Source organism: Calonectris borealis, chromosome 3 (assembly GCF_964195595.1).
Source record: "Calonectris borealis chromosome 3, bCalBor7.hap1.2, whole genome shotgun sequence".
Lineage (NCBI taxonomy): Eukaryota > Metazoa > Chordata > Aves > Procellariiformes > Procellariidae > Calonectris > Calonectris borealis.
The window spans coordinates 57,053,429-57,078,413 of record NC_134314.1 but is presented as its reverse complement, the minus strand read 5'-3'; the positions used below and the strand labels follow the sequence as shown (position 1 = coordinate 57,078,413).

Here is a 24,985-nt window from a genome sequence, read left to right as displayed (position 1 = left end):
CTAGGCAAAGGGACAGGATACATTTGGAAAACTGAATTTTTTTTTTTATGTCACAGGCTAGTGGAGGAAAAAGACACTGTTAATAAAGTTGAATAGAAAAAAGTATATCTTCTGCATTTGCGTGGCTTTGCAACCTATTCAGAAGGTGAAAGGAGGCATTCTATAAAGAGAAGATACTAAGGAGTTTAAAAATAAATTCTCTGTGTTCTTTTGAATTCCACCAACAGAGGCATAACTTTGAAGCTAAGATCAGAGTTAGGTGTTGGGAAGTGTGAGCTCTGTACCACTAATCCTTCTGCATCTCACTTTATGAGCCTGGATTACCCCATGCATGTTTTGCTTTTCTTATGCCCAGAATTTTGTGGTATGACTCACGGACTTGCTGCGTGATATATGTAACCACATCTCCATCCTGGATGTCTCGGGTGGAATTAATGGACCCCTTCCTCGCTGTAAAATTGACGGTTATAAATGAGTAGTCCTGGTAAAGCACTTTGAAATCCTTTCACTGAAGACTCGATAAATGCCAAATCCCTTAATGTTACCAGGCAGCACCAACTTAAAAAAGAAAACCTCTAGCTAGTGATCTTAATTTAATGGAGCTTAGAGAAACGTTTTCAAAATATGTATATATATAGTTGTAGTATTTGATGTGTTTAGGGGATCTATGCTGAAATCATGCAATAGCCCATTAAAATTTTGCCAAGAACCTTTTAGGCTCTTGGACAGCAAGTGAGTGCGACCTCGTGCAAGCAGCTGCGAGCATCACTAACTTTCACGTCACTGGTGCAACTGACATCGAACGGTCCAACGCGGTTGGTGTTAGTGTTTGCAGGGTCACGTCCTAAACATGTGCAGTTGAATGATCACAGCATCTGTAGTACCAGATCATTTCACGTAGTAAACATAGGGCAGAATAAAGCAGTGTGATAGCAATAATCATCTGTAGATGTGGCAAAGTCTTTTTTTTCCTTCTAGAACCACTGCTGAGTTCTGAGAGCAGCCAGATGTTCAAAAATGTAATATTATTTTTAAACATATGGGTTGGCATTTTGAAATACCATAAAATAACCTGAAATTCAACTCTGCAGTAAGGAGCTAAAACATTTTGGCCTTTTTTATGAAGTGACTTAAATGGAGCATTAGTGAATAAAAGAGCAAATAAAAACAATGCCTGCATGTTAAGAGCGGAAAGCCTTTATCAAATTAGAGAGCACCTTCTAATTTTTTTCTTGGTTTTAAAATAAAAAAGAACTTAGGTTAACACATTTTTGTATGGGATAGACTACATGAATTAGATGTTAAACATATAAATTCTTCTTTCTTTGCCATGAACTCCTGTGGCACATTATGGATATTAAATAACTCTTGTGCTTTAGCCTGATGAAAAAGTTTTAGCAATTGAAGAAATAATCATCTGTATATACCAGCTAAGTTTTTCCTGAGGTTCCAGGCTCACATTTATTAAAGATTGTTGTAGGAAGAGATGCTTAAATACATTAAATGCGCTGTTTCAAACTGTAATTATATTTTATTGCCCAGGCTGAAGATGAAATTGCTGTTGAATCTATTTCTTCCCTTTTTAGATCACGTCTCCATTGGAGGGCTTGGGGATAGCTTTTATGAATATTTGCTCAAGGCATGGCTGATGTCGGACAAGACAGATGAAGAAGGCAAGAAAATGTATTATGATGCTGTCCAGGTAAATAAGATATTTAAATCTTTCTTTCCATAATAATCTAATCTATAATAATCCTAAAGAGACAGGCTCTGGGACAATGTGAGGAATTTATGTCTTTGCCACCACAGTGTGGTTTTTTTAAAGAATTAGTTTCACTTTTAAAAAGACTTCATCAAATATAAATGCTAGAGCAATACAGATACTGTGGGAATGGGGAGAGTCTTGAAGCATAGCTATTTTTTTTCCAACTGAAAGTCAGTTCTCTCTAACACTGGAGGAGAAAAGTATAAACTATGCAACAAAAAATGCATCTACAAGTAGCTCTCAGAAAGAAGTTCAATTCTTTTTTCCTCAGTTTCCCTAAATATATTCCTTCTGTACTTTTTCCTTATATCCAGGAGGGAGTTCCTCTCTTGTGTGTCGACCTCATGTTTCAGCCACTAGAGTATTTTGATTGCGGTCACACAGGGATCAATATATTATGGTAGATAATTATAAACGAAAATAGAAATTTTTGTTGCACAATGACTTTTTGTTACAAGAGGCATATATTTGCCAGCTTCTGTGAAACAGCCAATTATTCAAATTGGACACAAGAGAAAGTTTTCAAAAATCAGAATTGTTCATACTTACATTTCTATGTGGTATTTATTTATGATCCTTCTAGTCTGCAGTTTGCTTTCTTATTGATAGTATTTCCTTAATATACTGTTTGGGGAGAAATAATGGTTTTGTGACACTGGATTGAGACTCGGGAAGTATTAAGTTTAAATCCATATTTACAGGCTTTCCTTGCAGTCTTGGGCAAATGACCTATTTTCTCAGTTCTTTGCTTTCAAATATACATAAGAAAGAGGATAATATTACTTCTTTTTTCCTCGTCCTTTCATCTGTTTTGACTGGACACTTTCTAGGGCCAAAACTTTTATCTCTTATTAACTGTGTGTAGAGTCATAGAATCATAGAATCATGTAGGTTGGAAAAGACCTTTAAGATCATGAAGTCCAATCATTAATCTAGTACTGCCAAGTCCACCACTAAACCATGTCCCTAAGCACCACATCTACACGTCTTTTAAATACTTCCAGGGATGGTGACTCAACCACTTCCCTGGGCAGCCTGTTCCAAGGCCTGACCACTCTTTCAGTGAAGAAATTTTTCCTAACATCCAGTCCAAACCTCCCTTGGCGCAACTTGAGGCCATTTCCTCTCACCCTATCGCTTGTTACTTGGGAGAAGAGACCAACACCCACCTCGCTACAACCTCCTTCCAGGTAGTTGTAGAGCACGATGAGGTCTCCCCTCAGCCTCCTCTTCTCCAGACTAAACAGTCCCAGTTCCCTCAGCCGCTCCTCATAAGACTTGTGCTCCAGGCCCTTCACCAGCTTCGTTGCCCTCCTCTGGACACGCTCCAGCACCTCCATGTCCTTCTTGTAGTGAGGGGCCCAGAACTGAACACAGGATTCGAGGTGCGGCCTCACCAGTGCCGAGTACAGGGGCACGATCACCTCCCTACTCCTGCTGGCCACACTATTTCTGATACAGGCCAGGATGCCATCGGCCTTCTTGGCCACCTGGGCACACTGCCAGCTCATGTTCAGCCGGCTGTCAATCAGCACCCCCAGGTCCTTTTCCTCTGGGCAGCTTTCCAGCCCCTCTTCCCCAAGCCTGTAGCGTTGCATGGGGTTGTTGTGGCCAAAGTGCAGGAACCGGCACTTGGCCTTGTTGAATCCCTCTTGAATGTGTCAGCCCTCATTTTCTAAATTGAAGAGCAATTTTCCCACTACTCCTGTTAATAGGTTGTCTCACACTTGATGTCCGATGGTTAGGTATTTTTTCCAAATTTTCCGATTACATTTATTTATGGCCATTGCTGCAAGCTTTCTGCATCTTAAATATTTCTTCTTTCTCTGGCTGCCTTCATCACCTTCTCAGTGTATGGCTAGAGAAGTGGCATGTCTAAAGGCTGTAAAGAGAGCAGTAACTTGGCCCAGAAGAACTTCACAGGAAGAGGGAGAATCCCTTGCCAGCACTTCCCAAGCAGCTTGGTTCAGTGCAGCCCGTGGTGGCCCCATGGTATCAGAGAGGTAAAGCTGCTGCGATCTGCAGTTTTACCTTTAGGCAGGGTAGTTTACTTTTAGACATTTGGATTGTTTAATTTTTCTTACTGGGTAACAAATGCTCAGAAGATTGTGACAAGAAAACTAGTGATCTCCGGAGAAGCCAGCACGTGGAAGTAGAAACAACGGAAATAGCAAAAAGAAGAATAGGCGTTGTGAAGCAGTGCCACAGCAGTTCTCTGCCAGATTTCAACAGCATTCCTGAAAGTCAGCCTGCTGCTAGGCTGGTTGCGTGATTAAGGAATGCAGTAACTTTTTGTGGGTATCAAAAGAGGAAAAAGTCATTTTTGGCCTCAGGATTTTGAGTATTCAGACGGAAAATATATAGGATCACTTTTTAATTTTTTATAATTTTTTTTTTTTTTGGCACATTGCTAACTTTTGAGACTAGCCTTGATATACTCAGTTTGTACTCTGCCAAAGGAAGCTATATGGTTTTGATTTTGTTTTGGGATATTTTTTGTATATTTAATTATCAACATTAAGTAGTGAATATTTTTCAGAGCTGTCGAGATTTCAGCCTTTCAGATAAATAAAACAAATCCATGTAGACTCCTTTCTCATTGAAATGAGGAAGAGAACAAAGTGTTGTTAGCAAACTGAAAACATAATATTGGCAGATAGGCCCTTTTCATCTCCAGAGTTTCATGAGGGTCTCTTTAACTGTGGTGACAGTCTGGTGGCTGGTCTGCACTGATTGCAGTTTCCATTAAGTTGCTTGAAGTGGTTTGCTTTGTGATCGTAGTGATCTTAAAAACTACATAACTGATGTGGACAATGACAGAACTGCAACAACTCAATTAGAATAATTTGTCATACTGGGTAAAGCCAAAAGTATACTAATGAATTGAACATTCAATACTTGAGCACTTCTTGGCGTTGAAGGAAATACATAATTAGGGCAAGCAGCGTGGTGCAATAGGAGCCCATCTTCAGAATGAAATAGTTGGTGCAGGGGACCCAGCATTCCCACTGCATACATTTTTTTTTTGGCGGGGGGGGGGGGGGGGAAGTATTGTCTATAACTTAAATGTGTAAAAATGAAGAAATATGTAGTTCATTTATATATTTTGTCAGCTGTCATGTTTAAAATATTTATCACCCAGCTGCACTGGTGTTCTGCACATAGCAATAGTATAGCTGTATTATGTAGGAACACAAGATTCATTATACGTAACAGATGAGAACATCCAGAGGACTCACTGCTCCTTTTTATTTTCTTCACTATATTTCCCCTCTTGACAGGAGTTTTGAGGTTCTCTACAACTGCTTACAGAAAACAGCAAGACTAAAGACAGGCCTCTGCAGATTTTTAAATTGTTAATGATTTACTTATAACTGCACAATGTCTATATTTTGGACTATAGAAAGTACTTGTTAAAATGTTTGCTTGTTTATGGACTTTCAGGAGAAGCAGCAAGCTATAACATTGTTAGAACTCTTTAAGAAGGATTTTAACTAGAAAAGTCCGGTGAGAGAAGTTGTCCCCTTTTTGCTCAAGGCTTTGTTCTTCTTGTCAGAGCAGTCGTGTCCTTACTACTTGTGCCATTTTCCCTTCCTTTTCTGACAGCAAAAGCTTATCAGGAACAACAGATATTTATTCTAGAATATTCAGAAAACACATAATGTAACATTTTGAGAGTAATTTGCTTAGATTCATGCCATTCCATTAATACTGTTTTAAGAATATGAATAAATCTAGCCTTCTGGTAGCAGACAGCATTAAGTACATTTAGTGCAAGAGCATTGGTGCTCTTAGAGACACTAATAGATCTATACAGGGGACAAAAAAAACCATAAGTAGACAATTTTCCCCTAGAACTTAATCATCTTTTTAGTAATCGGATGGATAGGTATCATAGTTGTTAAATGCTTGCCAATGTTTCCATTTTAAAAACTTAGGCATCTCCATTATAAGCATTCATATTTCATTTCGCATATAATCTTGTCTGTATAACACGTCTTAAGTCCAAAAGCGGTAAGTGCCTTATTGCTTTCAAAACATTTCTTATATATTGTGTTTAAACAAATGAAACTTCTTCTGTTCAGATTTCAGTTTTGATTTTTAAAGCGCAGTTTAGTAAGCAGTGAGGACCTCAAGGTAAGAAGATGCTGGTTTTCTTTGGCAGAAGTATTTAAATGAATTGTAACAAGGGCTTGAACTTCCTATTCCATCCTAGTTTTTCCGACTGTATGCTTTCACGTGATTTATGTATCTTGTACTCCATATTTAAAACCTGTATGAATGATACTTAAGAAAACAGAATCAACTAATAAATATAAAGTTAAAAAAAAAAAGTGCAATGTTTTTCTGCCATCTCCAAAACAGCTGTAAAAATGGAACAATGCAAATCTTAAACTTTTCATAATAAACTAATTGGAATTTTGGATAAAGGATAAATTTGATGAATTATGAAGATTGCTGAAGAAAAGTATCTATTGCATTAGATCAACTCAACAGAGAAAACATGAGGGAAGTAACTTAAAGTCAAGAAAACAGGCAATTGACTTGTAAACTCACAGCATGCAAAAAACCACAATAACGCTGGCCTGCCTGCTGTGTGCTGTTTCAAAGCAATAAAATGTATTGGTGCAAGCCGTAGATATTAAAATAAATAAGTAAGCAATTGACATTATACATCTCTTTGAATTATTGGAAATATCACGTGGTAGAATTCTCTTTCATACTCACTGTTTCTTCAAATCGTCAAAACACTGTTTATGAAGAAGATTCCTAGGGGAAGGAAAAGATATTAAAAGTTTGGACTGAGATAATTTATAATGCTTTGTTGCAAAGAAGCCTGCAGAGTTGTAATTTTCCCCAAAACAAACATTATAAACCCTGGAAATTTAGAACTAGGATCATATTTTTGAAGTTTCAAATTTATTAAGGTATGGAAGTCTGTAACTATGACTTGCAAGACAGTTTTATCTCCAGCTACAGTGACGTCTTGAGGTGCGAAATGAAACACCTATTTTTTGTTATTAAAACAGCAGTCATTAAAATTCATTAATCATACTTAAACCATTATTGTAAAAGGAGAGGAAAAATGCCTAAGTGCTAGAGGAAGTAGAATTGCAGTTTTACATTGCATTTTGAGGTTTGTAGTTTGTTATCCCTGCTCCTTTAGCAGAATTAACTTTTTTGTGGCATGTGTTTATTTTGAATTGAGCAGCTTTGAGGTGCAGAACACTTTTCCTGAGAAGCCTACATCTGTGCTCTGTAGGCATCTCTGTTCATATTTTTATTCCCTGTTAGCATAATCCACCAAGAGAATACCCTCTGTTAAAAATAAGCTTGTTGATTGGGTTTTTTAACGCATTTGAACAGTGAGATGACTTCAGTTCTGTATCCTCTATGTTTCTCTATAAGCAATCCAGTTCAACCTCCTAAACAACTCAAAGGGTAAATGAAGGACTTCCCAATCACAAAATCAAGTCAGGGATTGAGGAAAGGGGGTGGTGAAGGCAGCATTTAAGCTGTGTGAAAAGCTTAAAGGAGTGAAGAACTGAACGAAGGAAAATGGGTGTTTATTAGGAAGGACCAGTTCTGCTTAATTTTGCAAGGGTAAGAACTGGCAGTATAATGTAAAGGTTAAGGAACAGGCTGATAAGCAGAGAACACAAAACATATGGCCTTAAGAAAGGGGGCAGGAGGGGGAGGAAATCAGGTTGGGAATAATTGAAGAGTTTCTCTTTTGTGCTGTCAATAACAGAGATTACACACCCATGCAATGTGCAATCCTGTGACCTAAACAATTCATAATGTCGCATTCACTGCAGTTCTTCCAATGTGACAGATAGGCAAGGGCATAATTTTAGCATGCGAACTCATGAGGAGGATGCCAGGAGTAATACAAGGTGCACTTGAGTCACAATTCAAACCGTAAAAGGGACTATTAGTGTTTCTAATTGAGTGCTCAAGCATCTTTACAGTTGTTGTATAGAAGAAATAATTTCCCACAAGATGGGGAAAAAAGTAATTTAGCTAAAGGCTTTATTGCAGTGAGGACTGTAAGCAGAGCCTTACATAAAAGCACAAAAAAAAAATATTGCCAGGAACTGTATCAGCCATAAAAGTCAGTCTGGCTGTAAGAGCTTGCAGGTACACTACAAACCATATGACATATCAGCTTTATATCTAGTAAATTTATTTCTTTAAATATCTGGCAAATGTTGTTTATTTTCCTTTAGTTTCCCTTCCTCCCTCTCCTTTTTTGTCCGCTAGAGTCTAAAGTCAGGTTGTCTCAATATTTTTTTTTTTTGTCACTCCCAGGTAGCATCTGCTATTGCTCCCTTTGGGAACATACATTTGCAGCCACTTTTTCTTTGCAGCCTTTTATGTTGCACGGTCTCTCTGCTTTAGCTTGATGGAAAGAAAGAAATTACTATTTGAATTGCAGAAATATATTCTGGAAAACAGTAAATTTCATTAAATTTCCATTTACTTAAAAGAAAAACTGTACCAGCTCCAAACAATTATCCATCAATAATGTATTTTCAACCAATCGAAGACCACATTCTTCTAGCTTTTTTGGTTCTTTGCAGATGTTGTATATTGGTTTATCCTGAGAATAATCATTATAGTAAAATGAAATAATAATCTCTATAGTGATAAACATGACACCACCTGATTTGCAAGTAGAGCAGGAAGGAGTTATTCGTAGGTGGGGACCAACTCATAATAGAGCTGCAATTCAAAGAAACGTGTCCCTTTTTTAAGTGCAGATAATTATATCAAAATAAAAGTAAATTGATTCTAAGTAGGAAATTCAAAATTAACTCTACCAAACAGAGCTTTTCACTTGGTGGATCTTTGTCTCCATATTAGCTAGTCTCCTTTCATAATAACTTGTTTTAATAACTTGAGTTCCCTGCCAGAGCTGCGCCCACAGCACTGCAGATAGCAAGTAGCTCTTTCACTCTGGGATTGTAACCCTACCTTTCCATCCTACTGCTCAAGTTCAGAGACGCTTATTATATCTTCGTTTAAACTGATAGTATTTCTTTCTCATCCTAGTACTTTCTCAACTTTGCGTTCAAGTTTTTTTATACTTAAAACAATTGCCCATGTATTTCAGCTAGTGATTTAATCCTGCTCTGGACCTCAAGCTTATTTAAAAATGAATGTCTCTCAGAAAGTTCAGTCCAGCCTGATGGTGCTTACAACCTTTGTGAAACTCACTGAAAAATATTTTGATGTGCTGCTCACAGAAGTACATACCACTATATTATAGCCAAAAAAATATTAAAAATGTCAATGGCAGTTTTGTGAATTTCCAATAGATGTATGCTAGATGGCATTTTGGCAGTTTGGGTATAGATTCAAAACTGATAATTGAAAGAGTACTGATTTTTGTTTATTGTTTACTTTGAAAATATTTTATTATACTAGTGCATTATACAAATGCATTATACAAACATTATACATTACAGAAGTAGTGCTTTAACAATATTTGGAAGTAAATTCTGAAATTAAACTAGAGTTAAGTTGGACTTGTGGGGAAAAGGAAGGTTTTACCACATCTTAATGCTGCAAATACTGTTATTGATACAGGAATTCAAAATTTCAGTGAATACATTCATCAGTGGTTAATGTTGGGGAATTTCTTTTGCACGTTCTACTCATGCAGGTTATACATTTTTTTAACAATCAAAAGCATTTACATTTTTGAGACTTTCTAAATATGCTGATTTTTTATAATAACTTTTTTTTTATGTTGAGTTCCTGAAACAACTGGAACACACCTAACAAATTCCTTATAATCTGACACCTCAATGCCATGCTGGAATTATTCCAAACTTCATGCAACTTTGATATTGCAAATTCGTTAGCAACCCTTTGGTGAATGTTGTTTCAGGGCAAGCGGCTAGTCTCTCTGTTCTCAGTCGGAGGGTAGATGAATAGTGATGAGAGAAGGGAAACCTGTTTCTGACGAAAACAGTTTGTCTAGCTCAGACCGAAAATGGCCCGTGAAGAAATTTCTCAGATTTAGTTGAAGCTTTTGCCAGTCCCACTGTAAGCTCCGTGGCAGTGGTTTGGTGAGCTCTGCTGGTGCACCAGCCAGTAGCCGAAAAAGAGCTACCAGCCTTCCGGGAAGAGACATTCCTCTGCCTTTCACGCTTTACGAAAGCTGTTCGGTTGAGGTCAGTTTGCTTAAATCATGTAACTTCTACAAACTATTACTTCATAAGCATATAACTTCAAATGAAGTTTAGGCTTTACCAAGTTACAGTATTTGTTCTCCTGTCTTCCAGGAAGACATGTTGAGTACTGATGGACTTGCAAGTTTGAGACATTTGGGCTTATGGCTTCTGAAGGTTATTTGTACATATTGAAGGTTATTTGGATTTCATGTTTACGTAGAAATGATTAGTTACCTAGCATGCCATTAATAAAGGTATATACATTGGTGTAGGTATTATCTAGCACTCAGGGACCCATGATTGTACAAAGTATGACAATTTGAGAGTCTGTAATATATCAAATAATTACCTAATAAAAATAGCTTTAAATAAGACACTTATATAATAAAAATAACTTTTAATAGGCATATGTACTAGTTCTTAATAGGACTCATTTATAAAACCAAGATGATTTGCTTTACTAAAAATGAATAATTAATTTGGAAATATATTTTTATTTTGTGACATTCTTAGCATCAATTAACATCAATTTGTTAGTTTCTTAGTTTGTCAGAATAATTTTAAAATTTCCCAAGTGGAAGTCATTTTTTTTCAGCCTGAACTTTAATCTTGAGCCAAAAGAGGGGAAAAAAACTCTGAAAGACTAATTGATATTGCAAAATTCATTTTAATACTACAAGAATCAGCTCTGGTCTAGTTACCATAGTTCTGAAGGTGCATGATTACTGTTATTTCAGGTACAGTAATACTTCATTCTGTCTTTCATTAATTCTTTACTAAAAAAATTGCAATACGGGTAAATTTAATCATCAATCTATTTTTATATTGGTTTATTTTTAAATAAATTTTGACTCAACAGCTAAGTGACCAGTAGAGTTATCAACTGTTGCCAGAATTGTTGATTTGGTGAGATGGGGATACCATGCTGAAAGGTTTAATGAAATATCATTAAATAAAAAGTTTTTCATTTCTGAACTCAATTTTAGGTAGCTTAATTTTTAGAATGCCTAAGTAGTCTGAAAGCCATTTCCCACAAAATTGTTGTATGTTTTTAACAATAAGGCATCCTATTACAAAATATGAAGTGTTTAGTAAAAATTTGAACAGAAAGATTCTGGAAGTTTTCCAATTATTTCTATCTTCTCAAAAATTTTGCCTGTTTATGCATTAATACATTTTGTAGGAGGTTCTTTGAACCCTGTTCTGTCAATTCTTTAATTATTAATTCAAATATTTTATACCCAAATGAGCATAAAAGACATGTTTCAAAGAACATTTTTTTTTTAAAAGTACCTAGATATTCCTTTACTAGTTTCCCAATCTGACAGAAAAGCTTTTTTATATGCACTTGGAATACATGACCACCAATTAGCTTGACACCAACTCAGCCTCTGTAATTCTTCTGTCTTCCACAGTGGGGTCTACGGTTTGGATGCTTAAAGAGACTGTTTTCCCCCCTTTCCCCTTTCATATATAATTCCTCTTTTTATAGGTTAAATTATGCAGGTTTGTTTAAAGTACAGGAATCTTCATTATTTCCTGCTGCTTTAAAATTTAGGTATGCTTTTCAGTAGGTACTAGTGCTAAAAACATACAGTCAAGGAGGAAAGAAAGGGATGGAGGAGTTTTCTGAGCCAATAATGGGTCTAGAGGTGGACAGAAAACATTCTCACTAAGTGCTTTGCACTAATATTAGTGGAAAACAAAGTGCAGTTTTCAGTGTTACATTCTTGCCACAAAAAAAATACTTAGTAAGTAAAACTTGTGCAATTATTTTGCTGATGCTTGCAGTTTAGAGAAGATTTTTCATGCTTATAAAAACAACCTTTACAGACGTTTAAATGGGAAGAAATAACTACAATCAATACCTTCTCTTTATAACACTTTTTTTTAAATCCTGGCTTTTTTGTTAATAGTTCTCTGCACTGATATTTTATTCATGTTTTTTCTCTTGTATAATGCATGTTGAGTACTGCGTCTGGATCTTATGATTTCAATAGAATAAACCAGAGTACTCCTGGATAACTGAATGTATGATAGCGTTGTTCGTCTCCTCTCCGTTACCGTTTAAAGAGTAACAGCTTACTTTCTTTGTGGGCTTCTAATTAATGTGCTCTTCTGCATCTCTATTGTTTTAATTCTGTTCCTCTCATAACGGAAGATTGTTTCCTGGATTTCGTAATCAGTGACCATACATTGCTAATGGCACCAACTTCTGATTCTCTCTAGCAGATTTGTATGTTTTTATTCTGCTTAGGGTTTTTTCCAGTCCCTATTCTTGATTGATAACTACAGAGGAATTCAGTCTGAGAGGAAAAACTCATTGGACTTTGGGAATGCCATATAGGCTCAGAGGCGTAACATCGTTCAGTGCACTCACTGAGTCAGGCGTTTTGAATATGAGCTATGTCTGCCTATGATTGACATGAAATTTTATCAATAACTACATCCTTTTAGTCAGAATTACAATGGCAAGTATGGAAGCTGAAGTGATGGCTAATCACCATTAAAAGTGAAATAATCTGAAATTCCTGAAAGTAGAAAGGGAAAGAAATAAAGAATTTTAAAATGGAATTGTATCTTTTAGGTCTTTCCAATATTTTAATAAAATGTACTGCGTAAATTGCTCAAAGCTGTGGCAAAATTAATCATCCTTACTGAGGTATGCTACTCTGTGTTGGTTTGGCTGTACTTTGAGGTCATGCTAGCTCATATTATCCGTTTTACTTTATAAGCAAAGGCAATATGGAGAAAAACCAACCAACATACAAGACAACTTTGTCTTTGTCCTTCATGCTTTACCAAATGCTTTACCAAAGGGTTTGAAATCATGTATGTTGCAGGCCATAGAGACCCACCTCATTCGCAAATCAAGCGGGGGGCTGACATACATCGCTGAGTGGAAGGGTGGACTGCTTGAACACAAGATGGGACATCTCACTTGTTTTGCTGGAGGCATGTTTGCTCTCGGAGCAGACGGAGCACCTAATGACAAGATGGGCCATCACATTGAGCTTGGTGCTGAAATTGCTAGGACTTGCCATGAATCCTATGATCGTACAAGTAAGTACTGTCTTGCAGAGTTTAGTTTCACAGTTTGACTTTGTGAAGGCAGCCATCGGTATTTTTGCATAATGCTGAATGAAAGTTGTATGATGGTGAGAACTCTTCATCCTCTCTGAGCAAATGCTGCTTTGCTCTAAAAGTAACTTTAAGAATGGCTGCTCTGTTTTATAAATAATTTCTGTGCACCTAAATCATATCTACTCACTCTAGTAATTAACATGACAGCTTTTTTTTCACTTTGCCAATTTCTGTATAGCTGAATACAAATAAGAAAGGGAGCCTATTCATTTATGCATCAATATACCTATTAATCATGTTTTATGCACAAAAAATTATTTTATTCTCAGTTCTGTTGGTACAGTGCTGCAAACAATAGAATTGCACAAAGAAAGTGGATTTCTGTGCAAGAAATTTCTTTGGATTCTTTCATCTTCTTATAAAAATAACCCTGGCAGCATTTCAGGTCCCAGAGTGTATTTTCCAGTTTGATATAGAAAAGTAAATATCCTCGTCTTTTAAGCAAAATTTCACATGTTGCTAGTTATATGAAGTCTTCCAGAATGCAAATGTTAGCATCACTGTTCAAACTGGAACTGCTGTTTAATGCATTGATGAAGAACAGCTCTCTCCTACTCTGAATTATTTACCAAATATTAAAAACAGGAGGTGCGGCAGGATCTTTCAGAAATTATATATCTTTTGGGCAACCTGTCTTTGTGCCACGTGAAAGGATAGTTGATTTGGTAGGTTACAAAATTTGAAACCTTTTTTAATGCCTTTATTTTAGCATGTGGTTTTATGTTGGCTAGGCATGAAACTGGGACCAGAAGCTTTCAGATTTGATGGTGGTGTTGAGGCCATTGCTACAAGACAAAATGAAAAATACTACATCCTACGACCAGAAGTCATAGAGACCTACATGTACATGTGGCGGCTCACTCATGACCCAAAGTACAGGCAGTGGGGATGGGAAGCTGTAGAGGTAATATTCTGTTGGACTTTTTTCTTATTAAATCCTAATATCTTGTTAAGTGAGCTATTGAATGATATCTGAATATTGTTTAGCAGTTGGAGAGTAAATATTTGTTTTAAATCAGTAATATCAACACAAATTTCCAGAGATTTGTTTACTAAATAGATGAACTAAGATCATTTTGACAAAACCAAATGCTGCTGGTATTGTATATTAGAAAAATAACTTGTGATTTCTTCTTAAATACTGCTCAGATCAAGGTCATACTTGGCTGTACTGCTCAAGATGTTGAGTATTGCTGCATGTGAATGGAAAGTGCAAACGTGTATCAAATTTGAGCCTTGGACATGGAAATAAGTTTTATGAAGTGTATTTTCAACAGTAATTGTACGAAGGTGATTTTAATTAAGGTGATGAAGGCCAAGATGAAGTACTAGATAGTACCGAACATTTAAAAAATGGGTCACTTTCAAAGAGCATAGGTCATCTGGACTGAACTCCATTAATGATAACAATCTCTTCTAGATTTATATTTCTGTGTCCCCCTAGCCTTTGAGCTTCAACCAGTCATGCTGAACCTAGCTATTTGTGTTTGTCTAGCACAAGCCTTCCAAGAGGGCAGCTAGTCTATACTGCAGAAATTGGCTTGCCAAATCCATTGTTTCCCTTATTTCAGTGGTTAATCACTTACTGTTAGAGATGAGAGCCTTTGGATTTACCATGTTTCATCCTCTGGGTACGGATCCTTATTACTCTTCTAGAGTTCACTTATTTTCTCCTCACATTGATGTAGCCCTTGCTAAATTATCTGCCTTTCACTCTTACTTTGGAATTTCCAAGCAGACTGAGATCTTATATGAGACACAGGAAGCTGAAGAACATTATTTTTGCAGCTCTGTATATTAAGAAAAGTGCAAAAAAAAAAAAAGAAAACAAAACTCTGTGCAGTATTTTGTTCACAGTGACCTCTCCTTTGCGGAGTTATTGCTTTCCAGGATTTCAGAAACGTCCTGTTTGTCAGTTTGCTCAACACCTCTTGTTTCTAGGACTGTATGATTATAACTTTCTTGGATGGGCCTACACTGCTAGTTGTAGAAGGTTGCTCTAAGGGAAGAACATGTAGACTTGCGTCGTGCAATTTCTCATCCCCGAGGGACCCTACTAGAGAGCTAGGTTATGACTCCATATACCTGGCTGCGACATGCCAGTCAGGGTCAATATGACAGACATCCGCCAGTTACTTGGCTCCCGCAACAGCAGCCAAGATCTGTAATTGCATTCAGTGTTCACTGTGTGAGATATCGAAGGTATCTCAAATGTTGTGCAAATGTTGTTGAGTGTTGTGAAAAAAGAGCGTTTCAAGTTTGGTAATTAGGTATTCTTGAAGAATGAAATTTATGGTAAAATCTGCTTTCCATAGAAGAATAGCTGCTAGCATTACTACTACTCTGTAACTCCTCCTTGTTTGAATATTCACAGCAATTCCATATCTGCAGTCAACACTGTATTCAGCTAGGTAGACTGTAGTTATTTAGGACATTTTATTTGCCTACCTCAGGTGTTGGCTCTATCGGCCCGGAAACAATATGCTTCTGAGTTAATGATTCCAAAGCAATTTTTTTTTTTAAAACCTCTAATTTAGAGTGCTGTTCCCTTACTTTCTTCTTTGCTAACACCACCCATAGGCACACATTTTACTGCTGGAATCTTCCTAGGCAGATTAAAATTGGAATATTTACAATGGCTGTTTACGGAAGTCATCCCACCAGGCTTCAGCAATGCCAAGTGTTCCTTCTCCAGGAGATGTTTTTCCTGACTCATTGTTGCTGCCCACACTGATAACGTTGTTATAAACAATTGAAATGTTTTCTTTACTATTATTCTTTACCCTTTTGGTTCAGTTTGTGTTGATTTCAAGTTTGTACATTCGTTTACCTTCTTAGCACTCCCCATGTGTTCTTTGTTTAACATTCGTGTGGTTACTGTTGTCTGGCTCTAACGTGGTGGATTAGAGCCCATGTGTGGGAGATGCAGCTGGTCCCATTCTGTATAGGCCCATCTTCCACTGTCCTAATGTGCAGCTGCGTGTTTCACAAAAACAAATCTTACAGCTTCACAGAAGTTATACAGTCAGTTGTAGGTTTCAAATCTTTTTTTCTTTTTTTTCTCTTCTTCCTTGATGTTTATAGACGGTACAGCTCCACCTGATATTGTATTTTTTTGTTCCAGCACATGTCATGATAGCTTACCACAACTATTTCATAAATTCTGCTTCCTCTTGCTCCAGAGGGCACCCAGTCACTCCACCCTTTTGTTCTGGGGGAAGTCCCTGACCACTGACTATGGTTGGTTTAATTACCAACACCTGTTGCATGAAGAGGAAGCTGAGATTGAACAAGAAAAAAGGGACAACAGTCAGACCATTTGTTGTTGCCCAAAAAAGTTTTTCTTCAAGTGTTTCATGTCCATTTTCAACTCATGACACTGGCAAAAAGAACTCATTAGGTTTGTTTCCCAATGCCGTTGTAGTAGAAAAGGAGGCTGCTCTATAGGTCATGACTTCTAAACTCTCCAACAAGCCTATTAATTCTTTCTCTAACTTTTGTAGACTAAAAACACGCTCTAGCCTCTCCATTTTTTCTTTGGAAACTTGCTTTGCTGCTTTAATTTGAGTCCAAGATCATTCTGTATGTACTTCAGCAGTTGGAGAGTTGCAGTTATGACCAACAGCAATATCCACTGTTACTGAGTCAGAAAGGTTTTATCAGCTTAGCTCTTGAAAGTTTCCCTTTCTGCATTATAAATGCAGCACATATTCTGAATTCACAGCACTTCTTTGGTTTTTTCCTTTATGATACTTTGAGACTGTCAGTCAGTTTTCACTCTGCTTGATATTTTCCATTACTTTAGCATAACTGATCTTAGCCACTCTCATTTTCTGAGAACTACTAATTTAAAATGTGTTTGATTGTTTCTTCCCACCCACCACTACCCCACTGTCAATGTGAACATCACTGTACTCTGAAACTGGAGGTATGGGCACAAAAAGCCATTACTGCCAGTGGAAGGAGGGTGACACTCTTTACTGAAAGAGTGGTCAGGCCTTGGAACAGGCTGCCCAGGGAAGTGGTTGAGTCACCATCCCTGGAGGTATTTAAAAGACGTGTAGATGAGGCCCTTAGGGACATGGTTTAGTGGGCCTGGTGGTGTTGGGTTGACGGTTGCACTCGTTGATCCTAGAGGTCTTTTCCAACCTTAATGATTCTATGACAAGCAAGAGCCTTTTTATCATACTAATGCCGCACGTGAATGTCCTGTTCCTTTAGTTAAGTGGAAATTAGCTTTGAGGGGTAAGATACTTCACATTTGCATCAAGTAGATACCACCAGATGGCTAACATGGAGCAAGTTAACCTCTTAGTTTCCATCATAGCAGTGTGTTCAGGTGCCTGTATGGTATCTCCCTACAATGAACTCATAAAGAAGGTTCTGACTACGTGTTAGAGCACATAAACCCAAATGCAATTTGCTTTTATTTTACCTCACCCTGTTCAGAATGCAGATGTTTCCTTGAATAATAGCCTTATCCTTCAAGTTCAAGTTTTCCTTCTGCTGTGCCTCGGAAAACATAATCTTGTGTTTGACGTTGAAAATCCAGACACATATTCAGTATTTTGAATTCACTGCAGGTTGAAGTAGATGAGAGGGAAGGAATACCAGCCAGGGGAAATTACTTGTTTAAACTTAAGTATATTTGTCACTTAGTAAAAGTGTTCAGGAAAATTAAAGAACCTAAAGACACATAAGAAAAGACAAATAGGCCTGTTATGTTTTAAAGGATCTCTCCTGGAGAAAAACTCCTTTTAAATATACAATAGGCAGCCTACTCCCCAGTGAAAACTATGGAGAGCCTGACATGCAAGCTAAATATATGCAGATAGCTACAGGGACTCCAGCAAAAACAAGGACGTTTAGGATATCTACTCACAGCAAAACACAGATCTTGAACAGCCTTTAGAGCAGGTGGAGGTGATGGATACCTCAGTAATTATCAGTGACTTTTAATCCCATCTCTCATCAGAAAATGCTTATTCTGCCTGTTTGCTTTTTTTAGACTTATCTTCTGCCTTCTCATAGCTTTTTGCCATATGTAGTTTGAAATGCAGCATCTTTCCCTAAATAAAATCTACACATCCTGTAATGTCTTCAGTGATATTTGTAATAACTTGAGAAATGGAGGAACTAGTTGTCTTCCATCTCTCTGTCAAGGGTTTGATAAAGCTCCAGGTATTTCTGCCTGAAAGTTGTTGCTCCGATACTTGTCTCCACAGCAAGCACCATGTTTCAGAGTACTGTGGTCCTTAGTAAATGTAGTAATCCATCATGCTTACTGTCATTTTCATTGTGAGAAGTTATTTAGGGCTAAAGAGTATTTTCTGGATTTGTTTTTGAATAATGAGTTGGTTTAAATAAAATAATCTTAGATTCTCTTCACTCCTTTATTATACTGTATGATACCAGAGAGATTTTATAAAACAGAATAAGAAAAATGAAGAAGCAAAGAATACTTTCGACCTTGTTAAATAGGCCAATTATAAAGAAAAAAGGTGAATGAATATTTTTAAACAAAGCAGTGATAAGAGAGCTAATATTCAAATAAAGTATTGGATAGCAGTCTATTTAAAGAAGTTATGGCTCATATATAGCCATATAGGTACCATGTTTCTAATGCAAACACCTGTCTAAAATAAAGAAAAGCAGCAAAGTTTATTAAATAGTATAATTGTATACCTTCCACACTTCCAGCACCAGGTACATGGTTTTTGCCCTTCTGTATACACCCTTCATCTGGTCTTTTTTCTCCTTCAAAATTAGCTGATCATGTAGAACATTCCTGTGGGCAGAAAATAAATTGTATTTTTAGGTGTAAAATTGGAATCAATCATCTGTTTTACACCTTTTAACTGAGTACACAGTTTGGAAATTAGTTAGTGAAAAACACATTCTTATTCTTACATCTAAAACATGTTGCCTTAAGTCCAGCCACATACTAGCTTTCCATCTACTCCTGTGTAACAGACAAAGCTTTTCCAGAAAGGTATCAAAGAAAAACAGTATCTACTGCAGAAAAGAAATTCGGTCACAGCCCAATATCAGAGGTTTCCCATTGAAAAATGAAATAATTCAAAGAGAAACCAAACAACTTACATAGAAAATGGAAAGTTGCCTTTCCTTTTTCGAAGTTACTTACAGGGGGTAAGGAAAAGACTGGTCTTTATCATGGCATTCACTCCTATCACAGTAATTTTTAAGCACTAGAATATGACCAAGAAAGGTATATGTGACACGATCTCTGAAGGCTGATAGACAAGCCTGTGAGAGAGAGACTATTGAACTATTGTTATTCCTATTAAAAAGAGGAAAACGGAAATAAGTGAAAATCCATATATCTTTACATCCATATATCTTTCCTTCTGAAAACTGGTTTGTGTTCACTTCTTGTATTAATTTATCATTTTGCTTCTCTTCCTAAATGTAAAATTGGATACGTGTGCCCATGTCTTTTTAAAAAGCATTTTCTGTCTAGAGTTTCATCTAGTTTTCATCTCCTTATCCAAAAAATTGTAACCTTTTTTGGGCTAGTTTTATTGTCAAACAAAGAAAAACTGACACATCATTTATTTTGTTAATACCACTGTCTTTTTTTCCCCCCCTCTTCAGGCACTGGAAAAACATTGCAGAGTAGATGGTGGCTACTCTGGCATTAGAGATGTTTATAACAATCATGAAAGCCATGATGATGTGCAGCAAAGTTTCTTCCTTTCAGAGACACTCAAGTAAGTTAAGCAAGTTGACTTTCATTAATATGAAGTAGTTCTGTATCATCTTTACAGATGTATTTATTAGTAGTACCCTTGACATTCATGTAACAAAATCTGACTGAAATAGGAGAGCTTTTCTTGGGTGATGGGAAGCCAAATTGCCTTTTTTTTCCTTCTATATCAATAAACTAAATTCTCTGACTTCTGGGAATTATCTTTACTTCTGATAAAGGTACTTGATAGTCTTTGTTGAGAAGTTACGTCTCCTACCTTTGATAGGATCTAATTATATATGCCAATACTAGCAAAACAAAAACTTGCATGGTAAGCTCGCATGGCCTATTAAGAGAAAAAACAAAAGCTTTCATTATCTATCACTGTCTCCTAAGTTTTTAATAAAATAAAGGAAGTTTTGTCTTGGTTTCTTCACTTTTTTTTAGTTTGGTTGGGTTTTTTTGCTGTGCAAGAAAAGGTTGCAAAGACCAGGAAGAAGCAATTATGCAATTTCAACAGAAAGTGTAATACTCAAGTAAATGAAATAACGTAAATACATTTATATACATATTGGCATTTTTTGAGATAATGTGCTGCCTCTACTATACCTTTTAAATTGGCCTATCAGAATTAGACCAAGAAAAGCCTTCAGGGAAGGATGGTGATTGAGAAAAAATAAGATTTCATTTGCTAAGCAGACTTCAATAATCATGCTACAGTAGCTACCACCTTGTATTATGACAATAAATAAAATGTCAGATTTGTTTATTGGTTACTGCTGGGTTTAATAGACCCTGTCTTAGTAAATGGCTGCCCAAGCTACTGGTCTAGCGCTAGTTTTCTTCTTTAAAAATCCTAAACCAGAGGTTGTTCTCAGAAGTAAGACAGGATTGGACTACAATATTTTCCATTCCTACACCTTGATATATGTGGACATTCAGGAGGAAAAAAATTACTGCGGTTGTATATTATCAAAACAATATGAAATGGAAGTGAAGTGAACTGATATTTAACCTTGATAGCCTAAACTACTTTGTTCTCTATTGGGACAGAGGCGTTCTTTTGTTGGTCTCCAGTTGCTATTGTCCTTGACTCCAATCTGAGTTGAGTAGCCCCAAAGTTTTGTGCTAATCATTGTGATGCTGGGACTTACTGGTGTTTTGTGTTTGGTCAGCTGTTTCCATAGAGACGTTTATCTAGGGAAATCAGGTATTTATGTTTTCCTGAAAACTATTGTAGTTTCACTTCCCTGATGTGGTCACGTTTCCTGCTTTTTTTCTTGCCAGGTACCTGTATTTGCTGTTTTCTGAAGATGATCTTCTTCCATTTGAACACTGGATCTTCAACACAGAGGCTCATCCTCTCCCTGTTCTTCACAAAGACGATGGGAATAAAGAAGAAAACCAGAAATAGATGAAGATTAAGTTATACTTTGTTTCATTCCTTATGTTTCTTTCCAGGACTTGGGCACATGATTTGGTTTTAAATTCCTGATTTAAATTTTTAAATCAAGTGTTTTGCAGTCTTTTTTCTTTAACAGTAAATATTTATGAATGGACCCCAACTGATTACGATAAAATTCATTCCTCTTATCCAGCTGAACCACTTCTTAGAAGAGAAATAGGACATCTCTCCAGATTTTGTTAGGCTGCAGTGTCATCTTGGCCAAAAAGAGCAGAGAGTCTGCATGTTACTTGTTTCCTGTTGTGCTTTTAATTTGACTGCAAAATTCTTTTCTCCTCTGTGAGGAGATGTCTGCTTTAAGCTGTAATATTTTGCCATGTTGCAAAAAGCCATATTGAATTAAGTATAAAGAGCTTTTTTCTTTTTTTTGGTTCTATGTTAATTTGTTTTGTGTGTCATCCAAGACAAATATTGTGACTGTGACATCCTCTTCTTATGCGGGTCTATCTTGGTAAAGTATCTGATGTATTTCATTGTCAATGAAGTCTACATAGGAATATTTTCATCTCATGCAGACACGACTCTGAAACTGCAGTATATGTTGAAGTTAGACTAAACTAGTTTCTATGAATTTAGCACATTAGTTAGCAGACCTTAGTTTTTCAGGTTTTGATTAGAATATTGTAATAGAATAAATTGTTTCCTCCCTTTTCTAAGTGGTGTTATTCTCATGTCTTTAGTCAGGCTACTGTGGAGTAAAATAAGATAGTCATTTCTGATTAAGAAAGGGAGTCTTATCATTTAGTCCAGTAGCTTTCACTTGGTTGGATGGTAAAAAGACAAAAAAATTACTCGATGACATTTCCGTGGAAGCTGAGAATTATACCAGAGACAATTTGTTTGGGTTTCTGGGACTTTCTCAAACATTCAGATAGGTTCCGACTTGACACCAGACTTTGATGGTTTATTGTCACAAAGCAATTTAATGTACCTACATGAATAAAACTAGATGTTCAGATGCCTTGAAGACAACTTGTCTCCTTAAAAGAAGATAATCATTCAGAGAGGAAATTATCCAGCGTAGAACTAAAACTTTCTGAAAGCACCAAGTCTGTCTTTCCGAGTGACAAAAACATAGTGTGCTTAAAAATATTCCCTAGATTAGAGGCCTGGCTTACTAAGAAGGGTAACAGCTTTGCCAAAAATGTTTTACTTTGTGGCATCGCCAAAGGGAAGGAAAAAATGAGGCACGACTAAGTCCTGTTTCTACTTAAGTGTAGTTTGGAGTGGCTTACATGATTATTAAGTCTACCTATGTTTTCATTTAGTGACAGGATGACTTTCATCCATTTTGAGTAGGGCATAACACCTGGCTTCCCATTCTGAGAAAGCACGTTATTCACTGATTGGACTGCAGCAAAACAAATATGGTTCTGAACAGTAATCGTCTTTAAAGGGATTGAGTAAGATAGCTCACATGTCCAGCATAGCTAATCACAGCTGAGGAAGCACATTTATTTAGGCATTACAGAGTACATTTTTTCTATACTGATAGAGGTCTACGATGTAGGTTTTCTTCAGCAGAAGCCAAGAGCAAAGATAACGGATTGCTTTTTTATATATAGCAGCTGGAGGCTGACCCATAAACTTGACCCTCTGGAGTCTGTAAAGGCAGCACTGCCTCTGCTTCCCCTGCAGACAGAGAAGATGGCATGTGCCACATGAGCTGCCAAAGACATTTATGTAGGGGGCAATGCAAGAGGATCTTCAGTGATGCTGATCCTTCCATGGCGGGCCTGGCCGAGTTGTGCATTGGTACATGGCATTTAATAGGGGTACCTGCTGAGCCTGGGCAACCCAGGGCTGGGAGAATGGATACAAATGTATGTGCATCTGCCTCAGATAAAGCCTGCTTACATGGAACCGGCTCATTAGCTCAAAACGTTTTGCTTTACTGCTTTTTTTTTAATTATTATTATTTTCTTTTTTAAAATATGGATTCCCTCATGTCACAGTAACAGTTTTCTGAAACTGAACGAGCAAGGATGAAGCCTTGGCTCTCCTCTGTTGAAAAGCAGAACTCCTGCTGATTTCGTTACTCCAGTATTTATATCTTTGGAGGACTATAATATTTCACTGTATTTCTTCAGAAACAATATTTATAAGGGAGCTTTTTTTTTTCCTCCCCTCCAAAGTACCATAGAGAAATTATAGCTGTGGAATTAAAACAAAAAAATACTCTCTTCCCTCTTGAACCAAAAAATAGTAAGATAACTAAGACTTTTGTCTTAGTCTTTTAAAGATAAAAGATATCTTATAAAGATATCTTTAGAATAAAGATAACTTTTGTCTTAGTTATCTTTATTGGGTCATCTGCTGCTGCCTACCACAGGGTTGTGCATGTGCCGCTATAGGCCTCATCAGTTAAAGAGCTACAATAGCTCAGACAAAAACAGCCTTTGAGAAATGTCTTTTATAAGCCTCTTTCTACATGGTTTTCTTAACCACATTACGCTTCCCCAGATGTGTCTAGTGAGCTTGCATTTACTTAACGAGCTGAAGAGAAACAGTGGAGAACCAGATAACTCTTCTCCATGTTTCAAAAAGCAGGCTACAAACACAAAATTCTTGTATGCATTGGGTCCTATGTACTTAAATATAAGTGTCATAACTGTTGCTTTGTAATTTAGTATGAATTTTTTTCTAGTTTGGGAGTTAGGATGATTCGAAAGAGCACAAATTTGATGTGACTGGTATTGGTATTCAGGTTGTATGTACAAACTGCACTATACTGTACTTTTTGTAAACTAATGTAAGTAGACGAGAAGATTGTACAACATGTAGATCTGCCAAATGTAAGAAAAAAACCTTTTCATAAACTGAGAATATATTGATTTTTTTCCTTTTTTTTTTTTTTAATAACCCCAAAACACCAAAGTTAGAGCCATCATTTTGAAACAGTCCGTACTTACCACTGCTTGTTAGATTGCTGAGATAACATGCGTTTTATTTCCCGTTCACTGAACTAGCTGCGTGGAAGTGGCTAGTGATGGTCACTTTGTGTTCCCAGTCATTCATAAGAGCAAAAGAAATTGCTTGAGGGGGAGGATTATCTTTGCATAAATACACTGCCTATACTTTTTCCATTTCTTTGTAGCATAATAATGCATTTAAATCTGCATATGTTAAGTCCTAAAGGTAGATCACTTTAAATGGCACCCACATTGTTTCATGGGGAAAAAATGTTTTGATTGTTTGTGAGATAAGTATTGCATATGTGTTGGTTGTACCTTGATTTTTTGCAATGCCCAATGGCTCACTGTTTCTATGGTGACTTCATCATAAATATTATCCATTTCTATCATGCATTTAAATTGGTTTTGATTTGTACATAGTCCATTTAGTCTTTTCATCTTTATATAAACTGAAATTATGGAATACATAATAGATCAAGATGCTTAATTTTTAAGAACTTATATTTGTAAAAATTTCTCTATTGTGAATAAAGTCTTTTAATATATCTGTTCAACTTGTTATAATTTTTCCTAAGTGTGTTGCAGAAGTACCTACAGGAATCTGCTGCATAGTCTGATTTGGCTGCTATACTCATGAAGTTTTGTCAGCAGATTGGTTTGATACAGATTAGTACTCTCTGTACTTGTTAAGATACTGTTGTTAGTTAGCGTATAGAATTGCTACCACAGAAATAAATGCCTAGAAATTTTTGTCAATAAAATTCATCCTACCAAATGCGTTTTGGTAGAAAGTGAGCTTGCTAA

At 36.6% G+C, this 24,985-nt stretch overlaps 1 protein-coding gene across 1 annotated transcript in view; it reads left to right on the top strand.

Annotated features, from left to right (window-relative positions):
* The window catches only part of MAN1A1 (mannosidase alpha class 1A member 1), a 153,349-nt gene extending 128,623 nt beyond the window's left edge, over positions 1-24,726 (top strand). The window contains exons 8-12 of the mRNA XM_075145743.1: positions 1,587-1,702; positions 12,792-13,011; positions 13,824-13,996; positions 19,708-19,823; positions 21,089-24,726. Of these exons, the coding sequence (XP_075001844.1) occupies positions 1,587-1,702; positions 12,792-13,011; positions 13,824-13,996; positions 19,708-19,823; positions 21,089-21,215 (752 nt within the window). The 3' untranslated portion in view covers positions 21,216-24,726. The remainder of the gene's footprint in view (positions 1-1,586; positions 1,703-12,791; positions 13,012-13,823; positions 13,997-19,707; positions 19,824-21,088) is intronic.
* Positions 24,727-24,985: the final 259 nt, after the last annotated feature.